Here is a 22,661-nt window from a genome sequence, read left to right as displayed (position 1 = left end):
GTGGGCAGTATGATTCTCTAGTCACAGTACCATAATGATGCTCACGTTTTCATTATTGGCTTGGAGCTCCATCTCTATCAAGTGTTTGAAATGGGATAGTTTAGGGGAAAGTAAACAACAGTCTAATGTGTTTATCAGACACTAGAGCACACACCAACAGCTGTTTACCACACAGAGACCTAAACCACATCCAACAACAGTACGGTACAGTACAACAAACGTATAATCTGATGGAGTTGCATGTTGTAAGGGAAGGTGGTCTGGATATGGGTTTTGGTCTTGGACTGGATGTGATCTGGCAATATGACCACCCTGCATGGGAACGCTATAGTTTAGACTGAGAAAGTGAGATTGAGGAAGATGGTGGGAGAGAAAGAGAGAAAGCTGTGGATTCCTAAAAAGCCTCCCACCCCTGGTAAACACATCAATAAACATAATTCCACTTCTCAACAAAACACTGTGCCTTACAAAACTCTACAGAGCTATACACGCATCTAGCATAAATACACATAAAAGGATGCTTTACACACAAAAACACAGTGTAGTCCTCACTTGTATGACACCAATTGTGGTCTGATGCAGAAGGCACACTACATTAGATGGCCCTTGCACTGAATATTTAGGCTTACATATATTTACTGTCAACCTTGTTTGCTTGTATACGGTAGGTGCATTAAAATTCTCTATAAAAGTACATTAATACTTATTTCGTACATCCTTGTTTCCATCTTCCTTTCTTCACCAGGCCATGATCTTTAATAAATTTCAATAAAAGAGATATTTAAAGGAGCAGTTTAGCTTTTTCCTCTTGAGTAAGATACAGTAAGAGGCTGTATTTAGATAAAACAGGTGACACATCTGTTCAACCCATCATAAGTAATAAACTGGAAATTACTAATGAGTGGATAACTAATGGCAGTGGAGCCCACATGCAAGGTGTTGGCCTCACCCATCAGGAGCAACTTTGGTTCAGTTTGTTTAGATTAGTTACTATGGCAACAAACATTCATATCTCTTCCAAATTTTGTGTCAATACTGACAACTACGTTACACATCATCACCATAACTATGACCCACAAGATTATTACCTTCAGCATCACGATGTGTGATAGGGGATGGACTAAACCCTGAAGAGAGGCCTCTCTGGTGTGAGGAGTTTGGGGCAATTGTGGTGCCCAGTCCTATCTGGATCTAGAAGAGAGTGAGATGCAGGAACGGATGTTAGGAGGCAAGTCCACTTCAGCAAACTCAAGGGGGCACTTCAGCACATGTGCAGCTCTCAACCTGAGGACTGTCTGTCTGCCTGAGATTCAATAAAAGTAGCAGCAGGAGTCGTAATTGGATCACAATGAGATCCAGCTGAGAGAAAAACTAGACTTAAGTTAGTATTTACTTGTTTTTTTTGGTCTAAGTTGTACTGAGTACACAATAATGTGACATTTAACAATACTAATATCACTGAGGAGGCCAGTTCATTCATGTATGACTTGGCATGTAAGTGTGTGTGTGTGTGTGTGTGTGTGTGTGTGTGTGTGTGTGTGTGTGTGTGTGTGTGTGTGTGTGTGCGCACATGCAGCAGGCACAGTGACAGAGACAGATTGGGTGCCAGAGAGGGACAGATAGCCTTATAGCCACCCTGCACTCACTCATTGAGTGAGATAAAGAGGAACACTGACATAAAGACACACACAGGCACACATGCACTCCTCCACTTGTATCCAACTGTGTAGAGAAATAACTCAACTCTTAACATGGACAAATAGGTGTGGATAAGACCTGCTTTTGGTCCTGCTGAAAATTGCTGATTCATCACGGATTTCAAACAAACAGATTAGAACAAGACTGTTGTGTGGTATCTAAATGGACTTATAGGATTTGCCCATGTATACACACAGCAGCGCTGTATGAGATTCAGGAGGGTATACGAGCGCAACAGTGTGTGAGGGTGCCAGAACAGTGACAGGCCATTCCTCTACACACAGGTTTTCAAGAAGCTCTTATCTCACTTCTGCTTTCTCCTCATCCATTCCCTTGTTTCTTCCTCTCCAAGAAGAAAAGTTCCTTCATTACATTTCCATCACAAACACACTGGCTAACTGTGGTCTATTTGTCAAAAAGGCAGTGTTATAATACTGTAGGTTAGACGCTTTAACCTGATACATACAACATTAGCAGTGCTGGATATGTGTGTGTGTGTGTGTGTGTGTAGGAAGGGTGGTCCTGTGGTTCTGGGTGACCTCAGTGGCCCAGGCTGCCTGTCTATTAGAGAAGGGGCTATTAGACCATCAGAAAGTGGGAGCATCCCCTCTCGCCATGGTGATAAGATCAAGGCATTTCGACAGCCAGAGCGGTCATTACCCTGCTCTCTAGCCCATAATGCCCCTCCATTAAAACATCCTGTTGCCATGGAAATGCAGCTGTGGCCGTTTAAGTCATTTCTTGGCTCTGCTGTTTCTCTGGATCACTGACACACACACACACACACACAGACACAATGCATGGACATAGTTGGGTGATAAACATGTACGCTGCTATCAGCACATAGAGACACAGAAACACAAACTAGCCTGTGCCGTGCAGTGTGTGATCTTGGCTCATGTGGGGTTATGGCCACGAGGACGGTGAGGCGATCACTGAGTCACTGTCAATGCAGAGATGACAGACAGTACAGTAAGACAATCTGGTCGGCTGAGTCATCATGTGGTCGAAACAATTCCGCTTCCAACGCAAACACGGAGAGGCTAACAGATAGCAGGCTGACAGAAACACACGCAGGCAAACAAACAAACACATCATACACACAGCACTAACACTGATTGGGATCTAACAAACACCTCTGGTTGTTCTGAAGATTTTGAGTCAAACAAACCTGACCCCTTGTCCCTCTAATCCTCATTTGGCCACTTGCAAACTTTCTTCAGCAGAGTTATCAGTAGACACCTCCTACGCTCACATACACACAAACTTAATCCCCTCTAAACCCAGCTTTTTTCAGCTATTTTGAAAATGGCTCAAACAAGAGATTATCAAAATAGTTGGCCATTATTTTCTGTTGATAGATTAATAACTGACACTTAGTCATTTGGCAGATGCTTTTAGCCAAAACAAACTACAAACGGGGAACACACCCTAACAGTTACTTGAGGTTCAGTGTCATGCCCAGGAAGACAAGATGTAGACCAGAGGACGTCGGGGTCAAACCGTTGACCTTGTAAAAAGTAGACAACCTGACCTATGTTTTAATCCACCTCTATAATTAATAGGCTTAGCATTTCATCTTCCTTCACCTAATGTACTATTACTCTGTGAGGGTAGAGTGAGTATACGCTCAATTACTGAGTATTGCAGACACACTGTAAGTTGGGGAAACAAAGTCAATTCAAGTTTATATAGCAATATTGCATACAATCTACAACACAAACAAATCACCAAAGACATACTACAGACTACTATATTGTGCAGCTTGCCAACATTTGGTGCATGTTTAAAAAGTTCACTAATTTACCAGAGATTTGAGTATTGGACAGGTAAAGCCATCAGTCTCAGTTTGATCAAACTAAAGTAAAAATGAGTCTGCGTTGCCCTCCAGCGGCGAAAAGTTGGATTTAAAAAAAATATAATCCATGAAACATTAAACATAAACCAGCTGTTTCGGAGTTGTTCACCATTATAGTGGTTTCTAAAAATCTGACATTTAATTAAAAAATGAACAGTCAAGGCATAATTAAACAAATGTTTATATTTAACATTTAACATGCTTATTTATGCTCAACAACTTAACAACTTCCATCATTATTTCATTATTTAATCTAATTTTATTTTAGCTGTGACAGTGAACCAGACGTTCAAAACTAAATTCAACCAGTAATCTGTTGTCCCGGTGTTGCTAAGATGCACTCAGACCAACAACATATTTATCTTCAAAACATAACTTTGCTAAATTTGTTAACTCTGGATTCACGACATGTTTTCTCATGCTAACTGCTGTCAGCCTATAAAGTAAGTTAATATATGTGTTTGCAGGGGAAGTTGTTGAAATATGTGCTAATGTGTAGTTAGCGTGCTAGTTATTTACCTTAGTAAACTATGTACAAGTATTAGCTAAGTAAATGTCAAACTCACCCAGCTAAATAGACTAGATATACGGTTAGCTAGTCTTTAACTTACTTACCGCCTCATTCCGATAGGTTTTGTTTAACTTTTGTTGCCTAATTTCGATGAAGTTCAAATCCGCTCAAGCTAATGCTAAGTTACCTGTTTCATTGCCATCAAGCGAACAGCTAGCCAGTTAAATTCACTGGAGAAGTAGCTATTTATGGATGTATTTGTTGGTTGTAACGTTATCTGTAAACAGGGTTCATAAAAATATTGTTACAATAAGATGTTTTGTTTAGACGTAGCATGGTGTTTCTAGCATTAGCTCACGAAGTGAGAATGCTTTCAATAACAGTTTCATGATTTGTGTGTAACCTAGCAACAGATGAAGCGAACAGCATCAGTTCTCCAAAGCCCACTGGTCCTTTACTGAAGACCTTGCTTTTAAAAGTAGTACTCAAGGTTTAGGTTAGAATTCACCACAGTCCTTCTGTGTATGTAGTCTGTCTTGTAATGTGGTCCTCTGTGGACTAAATGATACTGACATCAGAGCTCCTTGGTGTTCCTTAGTTACAACTCTATGATTTGACCATAACTGATACAACCTCATGTAATCAAGCAAGACCAGTATGATGCTACAGTAAACAGTGGGATTATCATCCTTTCTGTCAGGACCAAATGAGCTCTGTTGACCATCAGCAACGGAAACCACAGATGTTCCCTGCAGGTTGGTCTGCCCAGAAGACAGGACCAGGAAGATCCGGTGGCCCACATGAGCCACAAAATATGGTTGCTGATGAAGCGCAGATGGCCAAGCAGGCCCGCCAAAAGATTCGAGCCCGTTTGAAAATGGCAAAGTTATTTCAGCAATACAGGTGAGAAAGTCTTCAATAAGCCTGAACTCTAAAACTTTAAGATTTAAAGTTTAGTTGCAGATAATAAAAGATGTTTTTGATAGATAGATCTAAAAATGTAGATAGATTGTAAAATATAAAATACTTTTTTTAACAGTTTTGTTCGTATGTAAAGGAAAAACTTCACCTAAACTGGAATTACTATGACACACACATAGAAAGAACAAATACTGCAAAACCTACAAAACCGGGCCGTGAAGATAGGTGTGGTCCTGACTTTCTGCACTCTCAACCTTTATTGTCTGGTTGTCTTCTAGTTTAGCCTTTACACTTATTCTACCTCACACTAATTCTACCTCAACTGTCATTAGTTTAGCACCCAGGTTGGGAGCAATAGGGCCATACACAAAATTCCGTGTCAAAGCTTTCTAAAAGAAGTGTTGTCTTAAGCAGCCTTCTGTGTATATTTTACATGTATATATATCAATTAAATCAAACCGTCTTGTGTTTCTGTTGTCCAACTAAATAGAGGTCAGATAATTTCCAATCAATATGGTGTCACTGTAACCTCAGACCCTGCATCAACGCAAGATAAGATTCGCCTCACTGTGTATGAGAACAAGGTGAGACAGACTATAGACTATAAGATTAATTTCATAAAGTAGGGTTTTTCATGCCTCTAAAAACATACGCTTATCTATGTGATTAGTAAGGTTCTGTTTTTCTAGGTTTTTGTCTGTGTTTACCCTTTGCTGCCATGGTAATACTGATTGGTTTCATATGATGTGTTTCCTGGCTAACAGACAGTCGTGCTCTTCACTGTGAAGAACTCCGGTGCCCGAAAAGTTTATTTAACTTTTTGGGCGTCTGACCTTGTACAGAATATTTTTACTGTCAGAGACAGCAATGGAAACATTATCAAAACCATCAAGCAACACATCCTTGGTCCAGGTATGATGACACGCAATCATACATGTCCTACTTGCAGTTGTTGATATTGAAACCACTGACAACTGGGTGATTTTATGGCAATAATTTACATAGAGCACATTTTTACTTATGGATTCACAAGGATAAAGAACATAAACTGCAAAGATAGTAAGGTAGTGTGTATTAAGTAATTTACACTGAAATCAGAAGAAAGGCTTTTGTTAAGCTGTGGTTATATTGTAGATAAACAGGATGGTTCACTGATTAGTCAGAGTGAAGTACATTTTGCTTTTTTTGCAATTCAAGTATATGACATCTCCTGTGCTATTTCTAGGGGCTGAATACAAAATTGGGATCCATTTCTGCTCTGAGCATGCAGGATTCTATGAACAGTTATTGGTCTTTACGTTTAAAGCAGGCCAGCGTCCATCAGATAAATTTAAGATTGTGCGCCTCTTGGAAGTCATACACTGGACATCTTTTAGTGAAGAGCTTCCCCCCACAGCCACAAACTCACTGTGCGATCTCCAAGCAATGACGCAGACACAAGCTGACAGGTACTACTAAAGTACTACTTTGGTAGATTATATATACTATTGTCTGTTAACAGCTTTTTAACAAACTTTTTCATGAAGAAGGTTTAACTCAAGGTTTAATTTAATGTCAATGTATTTGTTATATTGTTTTCTGTTACCCAACATCATACAATTAATGCTTTTTAACTTGAGAATCCATCATTCACATGCAGAATTACACCCCTAACTACATAGAGGATGTGTGTAGTTGTTAATGCTGTTATGAATCACCTAAGCTATTACTGTCCTGCCCATTTTTGTTTTTCCAATTTAGTGCTGTATTAAAGTGGCGTAAGCCTGACATTCCTTTGAAGCAATATGGGAAGCCTGACAATTTAAATGATGTCAGGGAATTGGACAGGTATGTGTTTTTAACTGCCTATGCTTTCATTATAAAGGTGAAGTTAGTTTTTACAATATGCATATCGGCAAGCAAACAAATGTCAGGAAAATGAGCATGTTATTTAATGACTCATCCTTGAAATAGTCTCACTCCACCCAAAGCAAAGACCTGTTAACATCAAATAACACTGTGTAGAAATAATAAATCTCAAGCTAAATAGACATGCTGCCTGACTACCATGGTATCTGGGAAATAAATAAATAAATGAATGACTTCTCTAAATTACTAATTCAAGTCACAGTCAGGTCCTGGTTCACTCTACAGCTATTTCTCTATCTTTTGTGACGAACATGGGATTATAAACTATAATGAATGAAGTTTCAAATTCAAAGTGCTTCTGCGCACACAGTTCCTCATCAGTCAGGATCAGAAACACTGCCCTGTGGGTTTGACCTGTAAAAATGATCTGCTTATTAATTTCATACCTTTTTAGGGAGCTGCAGAAGAGACCTCTCAACTGGAAGAACTATTCCTGGCGCTTCCATTTGCTACTGGACCTCGAGGAGTTACGTCTGAAGACAGAAATTGAGAAATACAATGTGGATAATGTGCCAATGTTCAGACACAAAGACAGCATAAACCTTCTCTTTCTGCAGGTGAAACATCTCACACACCACCAGCTTCATCTGTAATTTCTTTAAATCAACTCAGAGTGAAACATTAAGTTAAAGTAACTTTATGCTTTATTAGTTTGCAGATATCTTTAAGAACTTATCATCATTGGGACTGACCGGGCACCAAGTGTTGGTTTCTCCTTTAGACCAGACAGGAGTTTTTGAAAATAGATTTTACAAAGGCTGGGTGAATCATGTGGATGTCATGAATGTCTACCTAAGATTCAACAACAAATTGTAAGAATTACTGCAAATGCTTAAATAGCCAATTTACAAAATGTTGCACAATGTTACATTTTGTTGATATTGTCATCACAGAATGTCATTTCAACTGTAAAAAATGTTGTATGATGAAAAATAAGCTATAAAAATGTGTATGCATTTGTATGCAGGTTCCTGTGTAATTTCAAGGACGGTATGAGGTTTAATATTATCTTCGCTATCAACCGTTTGCCCCTGCTGATTCAGCACAGAGCAGTAGCACACGTGTACAGACACAGACTCAAGGAGGTGCTGTTTCCTACTGGACAACAGTCTTCCCACCATTCACATCTACACAGGTCAGACAAACTCACATCAAGTCAAGAATCAAGGGAAAACATTCCAAACGTGATGTAGACAAGGTTGAACTTCAGCTCACCTTACTGTGTGTGTTTTTTATCCTGGCTGTACTGTTTGTGAAAAAGTAATTGCCCCCTAAACTCAATAACTTGTTGTTAACAACTGTAATTCAGCCACATTGGGGGATTTCAAGTGTGCCAAATTTGCAAAAACATAAAAAATCAGGAAGGGGGAAAATACTTTTTCCAATGATGTAAATGCGTGTAAAATTTCTGCATTGAAACCCTAACTTTCTGAACTGTGACTCAGCACTGAAACTGTTACTTAGCACCCATGTTTCTCTGTCATTAGGCTGTTAGAGGTAGAGAACCCAGAGCAGCGCACAGCAATTCAACACATAGTATCTTGTTCTGCAAAACCTGCCCCATATCTAGTATTTGGTCCACCTGGCACAGGTACTGCACTTCAAACATGTACCACATGGCAGCGTTTGTGAATACAACATGATGATTGCATATTTAACTTTATTCACATATAGACTAATGTATTTTTGCATGTATTGGTCAGGAAAAACTATGACTTTGGTGGAAGCCATGAAGCAGATAGTGAGAACCCAGGCCTCATGCACCATCTTGGCTTGCGCTCCATCAAACAGTGCAGCTGATCACCTTTGTGAGAAGATTCTGGAAAGCGACATTGACAAAGACAAGGTGTTTCGCTTGTACGCCTTAACCTTCCCTGTGACAAATATTCCCGCAAGTATAAAGGTCTGCACTCCTCCTTTTTCACTTTATTCAAAGCACAAATAGATGCTAGACGAAACATTAACAGCAATTTCAGGGGTTGTTTATGAAGATCCACAAACACAGACCAATACATTATAGATTTTTGAAGAGTACTGCTTCTTCATTCATCCAACAACATCTTTTACTGTCTTTTACTATTGTCTTAACGTTAGAAGCAACATCCATTTTGATGTCTCTATGTCTCTATGTACTCCATTAGGTCTCTTTGAGAGAACATACTGTATACATGTACTTTTTGTTTTCTGTAGTCTTGCTGCAACCTGAACCAGGACACACAAACAGCTATGATTCCCTCTAAAGAGGCGCTGATGAAGTATAAGATCATGGTCACCACCCTGTTAACTGCAGAAAGGTACAATGACTAATGCAATCAACTACTATAAAGTAGAAATTCCTAATACCCTCAAATTTAAAGAGAAAATATGTTTTTACATTGATTATATTAGACTTACTCTTTTCTTTCATAATTCTGTTACTTTAATAGCCGAATCATCAAATAACATTTAGTGTTTCCTGTTTAACAAGCTGATACTGAGCTACAGCCAACATGCATAATGGTAAAAAATGTTAGATTCAGTTTTATGTAAATGGTACACTTGAAATGCTTTCTAAATAACATATTCAGATCCACTTCAAGTACAGAGTTTTTGATTAAATTGTTTGTAGATGGAGATTTAACAAGATGATTATTATGACAGATGTAGTTAGGGGTCTTAAATTGTATTATGTTTGTTTCTACAAATTTTGGTGGGAAATACGTCTTTCAACTTTGTTTCAGCTTTGTTTAATGCACACTAATGACTTGACATGCACCCATCTCCAATTTTGGATGTTGTCACTTAAGGCATAAATGCCACAAAAAAAAAAAAAAACTTAGCTAGGGTTTTCTGTTATTGGCCAAGTTGACACGTTGGCCTTGCTTCAGGAATTCACCCAATTATTACATAGCTATGGTTCTCTAGGTTAGTGGCAAGAGGGATTCCTGCAGGTCATTACACCTACATCTTTGTGGATGAGGCAGGCCAAGCTGCAGAACCAGAGTGTATCGTCCCGATAGCAGGTAATAAATATGGTTACCTTGTTTAACATACAGTACTTGAAAAAATCTATACATTGTTCATCAATTCTGCATAGTTAATGCTTCTGTGGTTACTCTGTAGGTTTACTAAAACCACAGAGATGCCAGGTAGTGCTGGCTGGAGACCTTAAACAGTTAGGCCCTGTCATCACATTCAGAATGGCAGAGAAACATGGTTTGGGTAGGTACTCTGTATGTGTTATTTAAACAAGGGTTTCGGTAGAGGTTCTACTGTTTGTGGAATCATGAGTCATCATTTAGTTGATGCAAAATCTGAAACTATTAGTGAAAGTTGAGTCTGTTGAGTCAAGGACGTTTACAGGCTATTTGCTCTGTGTAGGTGTGTCTTTGTTGGAGCGTCTGATGAAGCATAACAACCTGTACAAGGCACATGATATATACAGATACAACACCCGCTTTGTCACCAAATTACTGAGGAACTACAGGTGTGGTATTGGTGATAGCTAATGTTTTTGCTTTCTCTTCACACAAATGACTCTTTGCAATTTTTGCATTTCAGTTCTTGGGAACTTGGAAAACGTTATCAGTCACAGTCCAAGGACTGTTTCTGTTTAGAGTACACATCTAGCCAAGGATATTTTGGTAGCTGAAATGTGTACTTGGGGTAGCCAAGTACCGTAGGCTGCTGATGTCAGCAAGAGCACTGCTACCCCAACTGTGAATAATCCACCTGTGCTTGAGACTGAGTTTTAACCCACAAGTCAGAGCATGCTCTGTATTGTGAAATGTGCTTTGTGCCCATATTTTGTCCATAGCTGTTCTAGTTCTCATTAATTCAGTCCACTTTAATTTTTCTCAGGTCCCATCCTGCAATTCTGAAAATTCCTAATGAGCTCTTTTATAAAGGAGAACTTCAGCCATATGCTCTCAAAAAGAATTGTAATTCATACTGCATGTGGGAACGTCTGCCCAAGAAAGTAATGTAGACGCATGCACACACACAAATTCAGTGTTTTATTTTCTCTCTCTCCACCCATTAATCTGACTGCTCGGTCTGTCTCAGGGTTTCCCTTTGATCTTCCATGGAGTGGCAGGTACTGATGAACGTGACGCCAACAGCCCCTCCGTTTACAATATGGCAGAGGTGGCAGTATTGAAGGAATACTTAAAATCACTTATTGACCATCTTCATAGAAAGGGCACAACCAAAATTGTACCAGGGGAAATTGGCATAATTGCACCATACAAAAAACAAGTGAGTTTGTTATCACGATATTCCATCATTATACTGTATATGTTATTGCAAGTCGGCTTTATTGCCATTTTCTCCCAGTGGCTGAGTGTCAAACATAGCTGTATACACCAACAGGACACCTTAAATGAATAAGAAGACCAGTTATTACTTTTTGTACAGTGCTGCAAAACTACAATAATATATTATGTGTAACATTTGTAATACTGAAGAGGCACAATTTATTGTATTTTCTGTGTAAGCAACTTTCACTTGATTGACTGTCTTCTTAGATGCAGCTAAAGTAATAACATCATATGTCAGAGTTGTCTCAAGCACTATGGCTAACACTACACATATTTAACACATATTTATCATGGTCAAATTGTCTGATTTTTTTCTGCGGTGACAGGTAGAGAAAATCAGAAATGCCCTTCAGATGGATAAAGATCTCAGGGGGGAAGACTTGGAAAACGTACTGGTATGGGTATAGACACATATGATATATCCATTGTGGGACAAGCTTCGCATAAATTTTAGAACTGCACCAGACTGTTCTTTTGTCTCTGTTTTTTGCAGGTTGGTTCAGTGGAGCAGTTTCAAGGTAAAGAGTTCAACATCATTCTGGTGTCTACAGTACGGAGCAATCCCAAACTGACTGCGCACAATCAACAATTTACTCTAGGCTTTGTTAATAATGCAAAGGTGAGAGTAATTACTTATAAACAATATATGATATTTTTACCAGATACCCAAAAAATGTTGTCTCACATCCTTTTAGAATTTTCTTTCTTTTTCTGTAAAACTAGAAACCTGTAGACCAAGTCAGAAAGACACATTAATACATGCACACTAACTAAAACTATGTCTGCAGAGGTTCAATGTGGCCATTACTCGAGCTAGAGCTCTACTGATTGTAGTGGGAGACCCTCGAGTCTTGAAAACTGACCAAATCTGGAACAAGTAAGTCCTCTCCAATCAAACACTCTCCAAGTGGAGAAGAATGAGTTGGACAAATGTATCTCTCTGACATGCCACATATGCTGATCTCTCCTTTTAGGTTTATCCATTACTGCCAAAGAGAAGGGGCTTACCGTGGTATTACAGTCTCTGATGCAGAGGAAGATTCACTCAGTGCTGTACTCTCAGGGACCCCTTCGGTAATAAGCCACTTTGCACACATACACATGGCACTACATGTCTTGTGGTTGTCTGAAAATTGCCACAAAGACTAAGGAGTGTTCCCTTTTCTTTTTTTTTTGTACAACTTTGTACTAAACCCACAGGGAAGAGTGATGAAGACCAACAAGATACATGCTGGAAGAACACACTGATCTTTAGCTCTGCTATTTAACAAAAACAATAAAGACCTGGATGAGAAACTGCCAAATGGTGTAGTCAATGAAATATTTTCCTCAGACACAGATGGTACAAAACAGTCGATCTAAAAACATATTATGTATTATAAAGTCTAAGAAACATGTAGAAGAGTGTGAAGTCTAAATGAGCTGGACTTATTGGACAACAACATTGTTTCCCAAAATGCCTCAAACTGAGTCAGCATCATTGTTAAGGAAGAGACTGTTGTTGTCACTTGGCGACATAATTTTGCGTTACAGTTATCAAACCAGTTTGCTGACTCATCCTAATCACGATTTTGTATGTTGTTGTTGTGGTGATCATATTTGTTTTTCTCGCTTCGTCGTACAGTTTCAGTCTGATAGGTTTCGTTTCTCCGGGCTGACAGTCTACGTGGGTACACCTGTGTTCAATCTCTCAGCCTGACTGTCTCCGCAGCGCAGTTCCGTGACATAAGAGACGCAGAGACACCGCCCGTGCGGGCTGCCCAGTCATCAAAAGCGAGCGCTAGTCAGGATTTCGTCTGAGATGCAAAGATAGACCGTACATCTTATCGAGATCTGTCTGTCAGTCGCACATCGTTTTCGTTCGTGCTTGAATAACTTTGTCCCTACTTCTTTCTGATCATGGTTAATAAAACTTTGGCTGCTCGCTGCCAAACTGGACTCGACTTCTATGAGTTTTTGAAGGAGACTGATCGAACATCCATCATCGACAGACTTGAACTCAGGGACATTTACAACTCCGAGTTCAGGATCAGGTGAGTTGTGAGTCATGCACCATTGTTTATTGAATGACAGTTCATTTTAATATTACACTTTAAAATGTTGTTGAATGTGTTTATTTCAGGAACCCAGGAAGCAAAGATGCAAACTTTGGTTCAGTCCTCTATGCTCTGAAAGTGTCCTACAAAATAACCAGACGAAGAGACAACATTTACTTCAACTCCTCGGTGAGCACGTCTACATTTTATTATATTATATATTTAACTCCAAAGCCTATATTAGATACGCCACCAGGTCCATTAAGAAATAAACTATTCCAACAATAGTGGAAATACAGATGTATGTTATTTTTCAGGCCAGATTTTCAGTTTACAAAATTTCAGGCGATTTTAAAACAATTTAGTTACAAGGTAAATTACTTGTAAATAAGACAAAAATAGATGTAGTAGTTAAAGGTTAAAGTCTGTGCCAAATCTGACCACACCATAAATAATGTGATCACATGCTTATGATGACACTTGACTCATGAGAAATTCTTGTCACAATATGACATCCCCATATTATGTAGAAATTATGTAAATGCATTTGGTGGATCCCCATCTGATACAGCATAGTTGTTCTATTTATGCAACAACCACAGGCTAATCATTACTATTTTTTTTTTGCATCCCAGTGCATAAGGATTTTCTTGCAAAAAGAGAAAAGGGAAGTACTTTAACTTAAGTAAAAACACTTTATAGAGAATTTGAAGCTACTCTTATCTTCTACAGTACTTCACTACAATTCAAAAGGAGGTGTTTAAAAATCTACTCCACTACATGTATTTAGCAGGTGTAAAGTTTGTAAGGTCGGTTTAAAAGTGAGATCGGTTAAAGGTAGAGAACAGTGTTTCCTGTTATGCCATAACACTGTCTGTGTAATTCATTTTCTAAAAGACATTACAAGACAAGACAAGATGTCTGCTAAAAATGTTCTGACTTACATTTTTGTGTATTAATTGCTTCCTTGGATTGAAACGTTCTCTTATAATTGGTTAAGAGAGAATACACCAGATTATTGTTATAATATTGAACATTTCTAGCTACCTTGACTAAAGCCCAAGTCACTTGCATAATCACTGTTTATGTGAGAGTGGCATCGTTTTACCAGAAATGAAACCTCTGATCTGAACAAGAGCCTTATTCACTGTCTAAAGATAAACCCTGATAATATATTCACATGCCTGTAAAAAGCTATTAGACAAATACTTTTAAAAATGGGTGAGGATACCATGTAGTCTGCTAGGGTCAATAAGAAATCACAGACAGGACAAACTAGTAGTTGAATTTTCCATCCCAAGACAAAACTGACATGAAGCTAACTTGTTCACAGGTCAAAGCTCTTTATGTAGACCAGTGGCACACTCCCAGGAGCCATCAGCCACAGCCTGTGCAGAATGGAGCAGCCAGTCCTGGGCTTCTGGAAACCACCACATCTGCAGAGGAAGCAGAGACAGGAGTTCGAGCTCGAAGGAAAATGGCCAGTCTTCTGATGAACAAGCTGAAGATGGACAGGTAACAAACATATGCCACTCAGGTCAACCATTTGGGGAGCTTAAAAAAGAGGAGAGTGGTGTCTGTTTTTGAATTATATGGATAATATCATACAAACTAATGGAATCCAAATGTTAGCTTTCAGAATCCCTGAGATACATTTGTTAGGATTCTTGGTGGAATTTGTTTTCTCACAGAGAAAGATAAAGTAGCTTAGAGCAGCCAAACACAGTGCAGTGTTTATGACCTTGTCCTTGCAGATTTGATATGACTGTGGTATGCAAATTTTCTACTAAGGCTTTTATGTACCTCCTCCTTTTCCTGTTTCTGCTCCATTTATTTTTGTCATACACTTGCCATTTTTGTTGATGTAAACTGTGATTTTTCCTTTGCATCTGCCCTGCTGTTTTTTCAGTGTGTCTGGTTAAGGAATGTGAGAAAAAATACATGAATTTTTGACATCATAGATTGACCAGAGAGGGTTTTTTAGGAATGTGAAGGTTTTACCCCCCGCCCCCCACCCCACCCCTCCCGTGTCATAACCTTTGCTATTGATGAACCCACAGGGCTCAGTTTATCGCTGACAAACATGGCGTCAGCATCACCTCTGACCATCCATTTGAGAATGGAAAAGTTTGCTTGTCTGTGGAAACCACATATGAGGTATTTACAATATGTTATGACATAGCCGCATTAACGTTTGGAACAAGTAAAACCATTGTTGGATGCACATGTTTTTCTGTTTTCTTGAACAGTACGTGGTAACACTGAATGTGAAAAACAATGGAACAAAGCCTGTGCATTTCACCTATTACACCCCGCTCCACTGGCTCAGATACTTCACGCTAAAAGATGAGCACAAAGTGACCAAAACAAACCCACTGTCACTACAACCAGGTAATACAAGTTTTCTTTTTTTTTCTTTTTATTTCATGATGGATAAATTATGGACACAATAAAACACAATTAATACTTTAAATGTTTTTACTTGTTATGTTATGTTCTCAGGGGACAGCTATGAAATCCATGTTCACTTTTGCTGCAGTTTGGTTGGTTTCTATCCAGCTACACTGGCCTTTGAATTCAAACCAGACTTGCAGGCCTCCACCACATTCCACATTGTGCGCTTTTTTGAGGCTCAGTGTTTAACGTCTTTAGGACGGGAGCTGGCACCTATAGCACCCTACAAACCTCGCTCCCTCCCTGCCTGGACACCTGACACCAATTGCTTGATTGTGGATGGGGAGCGACCTGAAGGGTATCAGCCTTCAGTTAATACATTGTTAAATACAATTTACAACAAATGTAACAGTTGTCTCATAGTGATGTGTTCAACCTTTTCCATTTTGTGTAATCTTAACAGGCTGTCAGTGATGCATCTCCAATATGAGGTTGTGCTGAAACAGTATAAAATACCACCACACATGAACCAGCTCATCAAGCTACTGAAGCAGCCTTCTCTCTTCCCAGACAAGAGGTAAATTCAGTATTTAAGGTAATTTTCCACTGTTTGTCAGTAGTTAAAAGACAACAGCATGACAACGGATGTGTTTTATGTATCACATTGTAGCTAGTAATAATTACACTTTGAGTATGAGAAGCACATTTCCAGTAGGAAATATAGTGTGAGGAAAATGTAATTGGTCCTGTTTTCTGTATCATGTAATGCAAGAGCCACAAACATTTGTTTGTAACTACCACTTAGGAGCAATTTATGAGCGAGAATCTGTTGTATTTACCAACTTACTGTTTGTCAGTTTGCTGAGAGGTATTTCAGATTTTATTGGCATATTTCAGCCAGCAGTTTCTACATGTTTGTATTAAGCAAAGTGTTGAAATCTTCTCCTGTTCCATCAACATTTAACTTCAGGTTGCTGCAGTGTGATTATCTTCAACTTGACTGCATTGTCTACCTTAGGCCTTTAATTCTTCAGTTGTCTCTGAATATAATCGAGGCAGTAATAAAATTTGACAGCACAATAGTTGGGAAAGAAATTGATTTATGATAGTCTTTATGATGAGGGTATATGATACATTTATGAAGTGATTCAACCTAGCTTCTGTTCTGTAGTATACGCTGCCACACTGTTTTTTTTTTATATATATATTTTTAGGAGGACTGTGCTGGAAAGTCCCCTGAGCTGGGAAAACTACTTTGAGAAGTTCCAGTTGCTGCTGTTTCTGGAGGAGCTTCAGATGGAGGTGGACATCAGGAGATACAACATACCCAATAAGGACAGAGATCATGCCATCATGATCAGAGACCCAGTCAACAAGAAACTTCTCATTATGGAGGTAAAGATATGGTCCCTCACTGATTTACTCACTCACATTGCTCATACCATGTCGCCACCACTTTAATTTGTACTAGCTGCCTATCTAATTAGAAAATAGATGCAAGCAGTTAGTTAGTAAGGATTTGATTGTGTTGATTCAAACCAGATGACCTCTAAGGTTTAATTTAAAGGCCACTGGTGACTCTGAGCGCATGTTAAATAACTGCAATAAAAAAAAATCATTATTTAGATTACACTGAAACACTTTCCTTGTTGTTGTTCACCTGTCAGGTACCTGGTGTATCAGAGAACAGACCATCTGTACTAAGAGGAGATAAGCTGCTGGTTTATCCTGCAGGAGAAAAACAGGTGAAGTACTGTGGCTACGTCCACAGTGTGCAGCTGGACAGTGTCAAACTGGGATTCGATTCAAAGTAAGATTGATACTGTACAGCACCATATAACGCAACATTTAAAATACTGATTTCTTTGACTAATATTTATTAGTCACTAATATTTATTAGTCAAAGAATTAGTCTTTGACTAATATGAATTAGTCTTTGACTAATTAATATTATTTAATTAATATAACAAAGAAAGGATTGCTGGATAAGATTGAGATTCTAACTGCTTGTGAAATCCTTTGCAGATTGCTCGACAGCTTTGTGGACTACATGAAGTTCCATGTTGAGTTCACTATCAACCGCGTGACTCTGCGTCTTCAGCACAGAGCAGCAGAACTGGCAAATCAGTACAGACTGGAAAAAGTGCTGTTCCCCACTGCACCCACCTTCGTCTCTGGACAAACTGTTCTTCCCAAGCTCAAGTAAGGCATTAGTATATACAGTACAGTCCAATAGTAAGTGTTGGATGGTGAAGGCCAATTCAAGTTAACTTATGTTCGACTGTAGACGGAATATATTTTGGTTTAAGCTCAATTCATCTTAAACATAACACCTTTTCTATCAGATGACCTACATTTTAAGATAGTTCTATTGCTTTGTAAAGTAAATAAAGTGTAATATTTAGTCACAGATCCCTTGTTTGCAATATTTATTTTCTCTGGGGTTATATCAACAATATCAACAAAACAAAGATTAGTGAGCCAAAGCAGTGATGCAAGCCCAAGCCACGACACTGCCTCCATCAAACATCACAGATGAGCTTGTATGATTTGGATCATGAGCAGATAATCTTCTTCCACAATTTGGCACATTCCAATCCTTATGGCTGATGATGGATCCTTATTGCTTGTGATACTTTCACCTCTGCTCTGTGAAGGTCGTTAGTGATGTTGCTGACATTTCTTCAAAGCTCTTAAGATGATTCTGTCAGGACATTTCATATTGTAATATTGGCTATGCTCAATGTTTGTGCAATGCCTCTGATTGCATTTTCCTCCTTTTCTTGCTTTAATTCAATTCAAATATATTTACTCTACAGAAAACACAAATGCATTGGTCTTACCACTCCAATCTGTTTTGATGGGAACTGTAGAATAGACTGTTTATATTTTTACGTGATTCTTTTTGCATGTTAGAATTTTCTACCTGTAACTCAGACACACGTTTTTCAGGCTTTTTGACTGGAAGCTAGAAAGAAACCCAGAGCAGTATCAAGCAGTACAACACATTGTAGCTGGCACATCTAAACCTGCCCCTTACCTGGTGTTTGGCCCTCCTGGAACTGGTAGGGCAACTACTAGCATCATCTTCTTTTTTAGTGTTTTACTGTTTAAGCATTTTAGGTTTGACCTGTTATCCTATAAACTGCTCATAAAGTCAGAAATTGAATTTATTCTGTTCATCTTTGTCTGTTCAGGGAAAACAGTGACCCTGGTGGAGGCCATCAAGCAGATAGAGAAAACCCAGGCTTCCTACCATATCCTGGCCTGTGCTCCTTCCAACAGTGCTGCTGATCTTCTCTGCAGGAAGATTCTGGAGCATGTGGATGAACATAAAGTGTTCCGTTTGTACGCCAGCAGCCGGGACCCAAAAGCTGTCCCTGACCGGCTAAAGGTCAGTGGCAGGTGGATTTACATTCCAAGTGATTATAAGTGATTGATTGTTTCAAAGCATGATGTTAGTTTCAATGTGAAGTCACTTACTTGGTCAACGTTAGCTTATCTACCCCTGGTGGACATTGTGATGCACAGCAGTGTCTCCAACAGGACCACTACCTTCACTTTTCATATGTAGTGCACTCTGTTGTTGCAGTATCACCGGGCCTTGTGGTGCATGTGTTTGATTCTGTTGTAATGACGGCACTTTCACAGGCATGCTCTAACCTGGTAGGGGAGTGTTACATTTTCCCTCCTAAAGAGAAGCTGATGGAGTACAAGATCTTGGTCACCACCCTGCTAACAGCTGGAAGGTAAACCCTGGACTCACCCGCGTGACATGCTAAAAAAGCTGCATCACACTATTACATATCACAGTATTTACATTCTTTTTATATCCTCTGCCATGTAAAATGTTATCTCCTTTACACATTAATTTGTGAGGGAGTGAATTTCTTACCATCAATGTACTCTCTGATCTCTGCAGGCTGGTCACAGGAGGCATTCCTGCAGGACATTTCACTCACGTGTTTGTGGACGAGGCAGGACACGCAGTGGAGACTGAATGTTTAGTCCCATTGGCAGGTACAGAGAACAAATAGCAGTGTGTTTTCTAAGTGCACTGAACTCACTTTAAGGGTTGCTTAATGTTTGCTGTTTGTGGCACAAAGGGTTGCTGAATGCAGAGTCTGGTCAGGTGGTTCTAGCTGGAGATCCCAAGCAGCTTGGGCCCATTCTCAGATCCCCTTTTGCGCTGAAGTACGGCATGGGTGAGTACAAGTACACTCATGCATACATTGTTTTGTTTGTGAGAATATATAGTTGATTAGCTTATTCTAATACTAACTTAACAACACACTCCTGCCCTACTCGAGTATTACATGTCGCTGTTTCTTTTTGTTAAAATGCTCTGCTGTCTCCAGGAGTGTCCCTCTTGGAGCGCATGATGAATGGTTTCTCTCTGTACCAGAAGGACGAGGGAGTGTTCAACAATCGCTATGTCACCAAATTGCTGCGCAACTATAGGTGCGATAGAAGAGATGGCTCTAGGTCACTCTGCACACCTCTAACAGCTTTTTATTTCATTTCTGTTTGTTCTTTTCAGGTCTCATCCTGCCATTCTGAAGATTCCTAACGAGCTCTTCTACGACGGAGAGCTGCAGGTTTGCGCCGATGAAATTTTACGCAACTCCTACTGCAGATGGGAACATCTTCCTCAGAAGGTAATGATTGTTCTCTTAGCGCACACATACAGTGGATTCACAATACACCTGTAAATTTAATTAAAGCTTTGGTCTTGAAAATTTTATGTAGCCAATTCATATAAATTCTAGATGTAAATCAGTTAGTTTTAGATTAATCACATAGAATGTCACATTTTATTTGATGGTAAAGGGGGAAATACAACACAAACATTTTCTGACTTTGAAATAGCATATATTGTGAATGACACAGAAAAGTCAGATTTACATGTGTGCTGTTGAGGTTCAGGATGTAGTGCCTTCTCATCATTCACTGACCTGTTTGCCCTGTAGGCGTACTCCAGAGGGGACTTCCCAGTGATCTTTCATGGGGTCACCGGAGTGGATGCCCGCGAAGCCAGCAGTCCTTCATTCTTCAACATAGCAGAGATCGAGGTGCTCATTGACTATGTGAGGAAACTGCTGCAGGCACAGGGCAAGAAGGGCCTGGCTACCATCTCACCCAAGGACATTGGCATCATTGCCCCATACAGGAAGCAGGTCTGAACTAATGAAATTAAATGAAATTAGTTTTCAGTTTAAGTGTTGCAGATTTCTTTAATACTAAACTGTTTTCTTTTTTCATCACATAGGTGCAGAAAATCCGCAAAGCCCTGGAAAAAGTTGGGAAAGAATTCAAATTTAAGGACATGAACAAACTCAAAGTAACTAAAAATATTTCTCTTGAATAAAATGAAAAACAAAAAAACACACTTTCTTACATGAATACTGAACATATCTGTGTCAGGTTGGATCAGTGGAGGAGTTCCAAGGTCAGGAGAGGAGAGTGATCATCGTGTCAACAGTTCGGAGCAGCCCCAACTACCTAGAAATAGACAAACAGTTCAGCTTGGGCTTTGTCAAAAATGAGAAGGTATACAAAACATGCACATGCACATGCACATACTCTGTATGTCTACACCAAATGTTATTCTGACACACTGCTTACTTGTACAGAGATTCAATGTGGCTGTGACTCGAGCCAAAGCTCTCCTGATTGTGGTGGGAAACCCCAGAGTGCTGAACGCAGATCCTACCTGGGCACGGTATGTATCAGGTGGCTACAAATGTAAATCCAGGATAATTCCTGATAACATTTACCAATTTATTTTAACTTTTATATTAATAGTTTTCTCGTCACACTTCAACTTCAACTCCGCAGCTTCATCCAGTACTGTAGGGATGAAGGAGGCTACACTGGCTTTACTCCTGCAGAGGAAGACGAAGACATTGTTATTAGACTTTCTGCTCTCTACATCGAGATTAATGCTCAAGGTTAAACACATTTCTTTTTATTAGGATCTCCCTCAAAATGGTCATATTGCATTGATGCTAATATTGTTTGATCTCACTGGGAATCTTTTGTCTTCAGTGGAGACTGCAGAGAGTGCTGTTCAGCAGCTCCTGGATCCCGAGTGGAGGAACGACCTGTGAGGAAAAGAAGAGCAGAAACTTCCATCCTTAGCACTTGAAGGAATTCATTTGGTCTTTAGTTAGGTGTATCACTTCCACAGATACTTTAAACAAAAGATTTGTAACATTATTTGTATTCAAACTATCTTACCTTACATGGAGGATTTGGTTACTCCTCACAGACAAAAACAACATACCAAAATATACCTTTAATGTCAGGTTATTGTGTTTTTAATATAAACCATAGAAACATGACCAATGACCAAGGGGGGCAGGGACGTTGATTTCATGTTGAGAGCAGACAGTTTGTCTTCAGCTACCTCAGTGAGCTGCTCAATCACCTCGTTCAGTTTCACTTGAAACAGCCACAGACGCTGCTATTGTACAGTTAAAATCACGATAGCTTCCATTTTAAATCTTTAAACTGAATTTTAACAACCAAAAAATGTCTCAGGTCTTAATACAGTTAAGAATGTTTTGACTTTTCTCAAGGATCTTGATCAACGAGTTGTGTAGTACAATGATTTTGAGTCACTGAAATGAGAGACGTCTCTTTGTGTATGTGTCAAATCTATTTTTGGATGACCATTGCTTAATATGGCTACTTTCTATTCATATTAAACACATGAAAAAGGTTTTAATTGCTTATTATGGACTTTTGTGTATTTTCTGAATTAAAAACAAATCAAATTAAAATGTGAAATCAGTGTCCAAATGTCAGTTTCTCATGTTTTGAAAATTTATAAATCCTTTTTAATACCAGATGGAATTTTAACTAATTTCTGCCTGAAAACAAAAAACACAAATTGACGTGATAAACCGAAAAATAGTATTTTTAAGTAATTATTAGACTGTAACATGCACCATCACATGTACAGTACGTGGAGCACATTTTGCCATGTTGGACAGAGATAGCAGGACATGAATTTAAACTTGAGCATATTTTCA

The 22,661-nt window shown here is 39.1% G+C and overlaps 2 protein-coding genes across 2 annotated transcripts; both read left to right on the top strand.

The window, feature by feature from the left end:
• Nucleotides 1-3,876: 3,876 nt before the first annotated feature.
• On the top strand, nucleotides 3,877-12,442 carry LOC113167430 (putative helicase mov-10-B.2). Its single transcript, XM_026368047.1, has 22 exons — nucleotides 3,877-3,999; nucleotides 4,768-4,970; nucleotides 5,479-5,572; nucleotides 5,753-5,900; nucleotides 6,214-6,436; nucleotides 6,729-6,815; nucleotides 7,291-7,453; nucleotides 7,548-7,708; nucleotides 7,864-8,031; nucleotides 8,384-8,487; nucleotides 8,600-8,799; nucleotides 9,087-9,190; nucleotides 9,801-9,898; nucleotides 9,999-10,097; nucleotides 10,257-10,362; nucleotides 10,737-10,854; nucleotides 10,941-11,132; nucleotides 11,521-11,589; nucleotides 11,688-11,813; nucleotides 11,983-12,071; nucleotides 12,169-12,268; nucleotides 12,395-12,442. The coding sequence occupies exons 2-22, from the start codon at nucleotides 4,774-4,776 to the stop codon at nucleotides 12,440-12,442; spliced, it is 2,694 nt and encodes an 897-aa protein (XP_026223832.1). The 5' UTR covers nucleotides 3,877-3,999; nucleotides 4,768-4,773.
• A 504-nt stretch (nucleotides 12,443-12,946) lies between these two features.
• LOC113167428 (putative helicase mov-10-B.2) lies at nucleotides 12,947-22,425 on the top strand. The gene is made up of 23 exons (XM_026368045.1): nucleotides 12,947-13,227; nucleotides 13,317-13,419; nucleotides 14,564-14,745; nucleotides 15,291-15,387; nucleotides 15,480-15,621; nucleotides 15,733-15,982; nucleotides 16,088-16,201; nucleotides 16,839-17,019; nucleotides 17,292-17,434; nucleotides 17,650-17,826; nucleotides 18,577-18,689; nucleotides 18,822-19,018; nucleotides 19,276-19,373; nucleotides 19,547-19,644; nucleotides 19,731-19,829; nucleotides 19,983-20,085; nucleotides 20,165-20,282; nucleotides 20,595-20,801; nucleotides 20,894-20,965; nucleotides 21,049-21,174; nucleotides 21,258-21,346; nucleotides 21,463-21,575; nucleotides 21,673-22,425. Exons 1-23 carry the CDS (start codon nucleotides 13,094-13,096, stop codon nucleotides 21,732-21,734), a joined length of 3,018 nt encoding a protein of 1,005 aa, XP_026223830.1. The 5' UTR covers nucleotides 12,947-13,093; the 3' UTR covers nucleotides 21,735-22,425.
• The last annotated feature ends 236 nt before the right edge of the window (nucleotides 22,426-22,661 follow it).

Source organism: Anabas testudineus, chromosome 7, assembly GCF_900324465.2.
Source record: "Anabas testudineus chromosome 7, fAnaTes1.2, whole genome shotgun sequence".
In the NCBI taxonomy this organism is placed as follows: domain Eukaryota; kingdom Metazoa; phylum Chordata; class Actinopteri; order Anabantiformes; family Anabantidae; genus Anabas; species Anabas testudineus.
The sequence above is the reverse complement of the archived record's forward strand: the minus strand, read 5'-3'. Positions and strand labels throughout refer to the sequence as shown.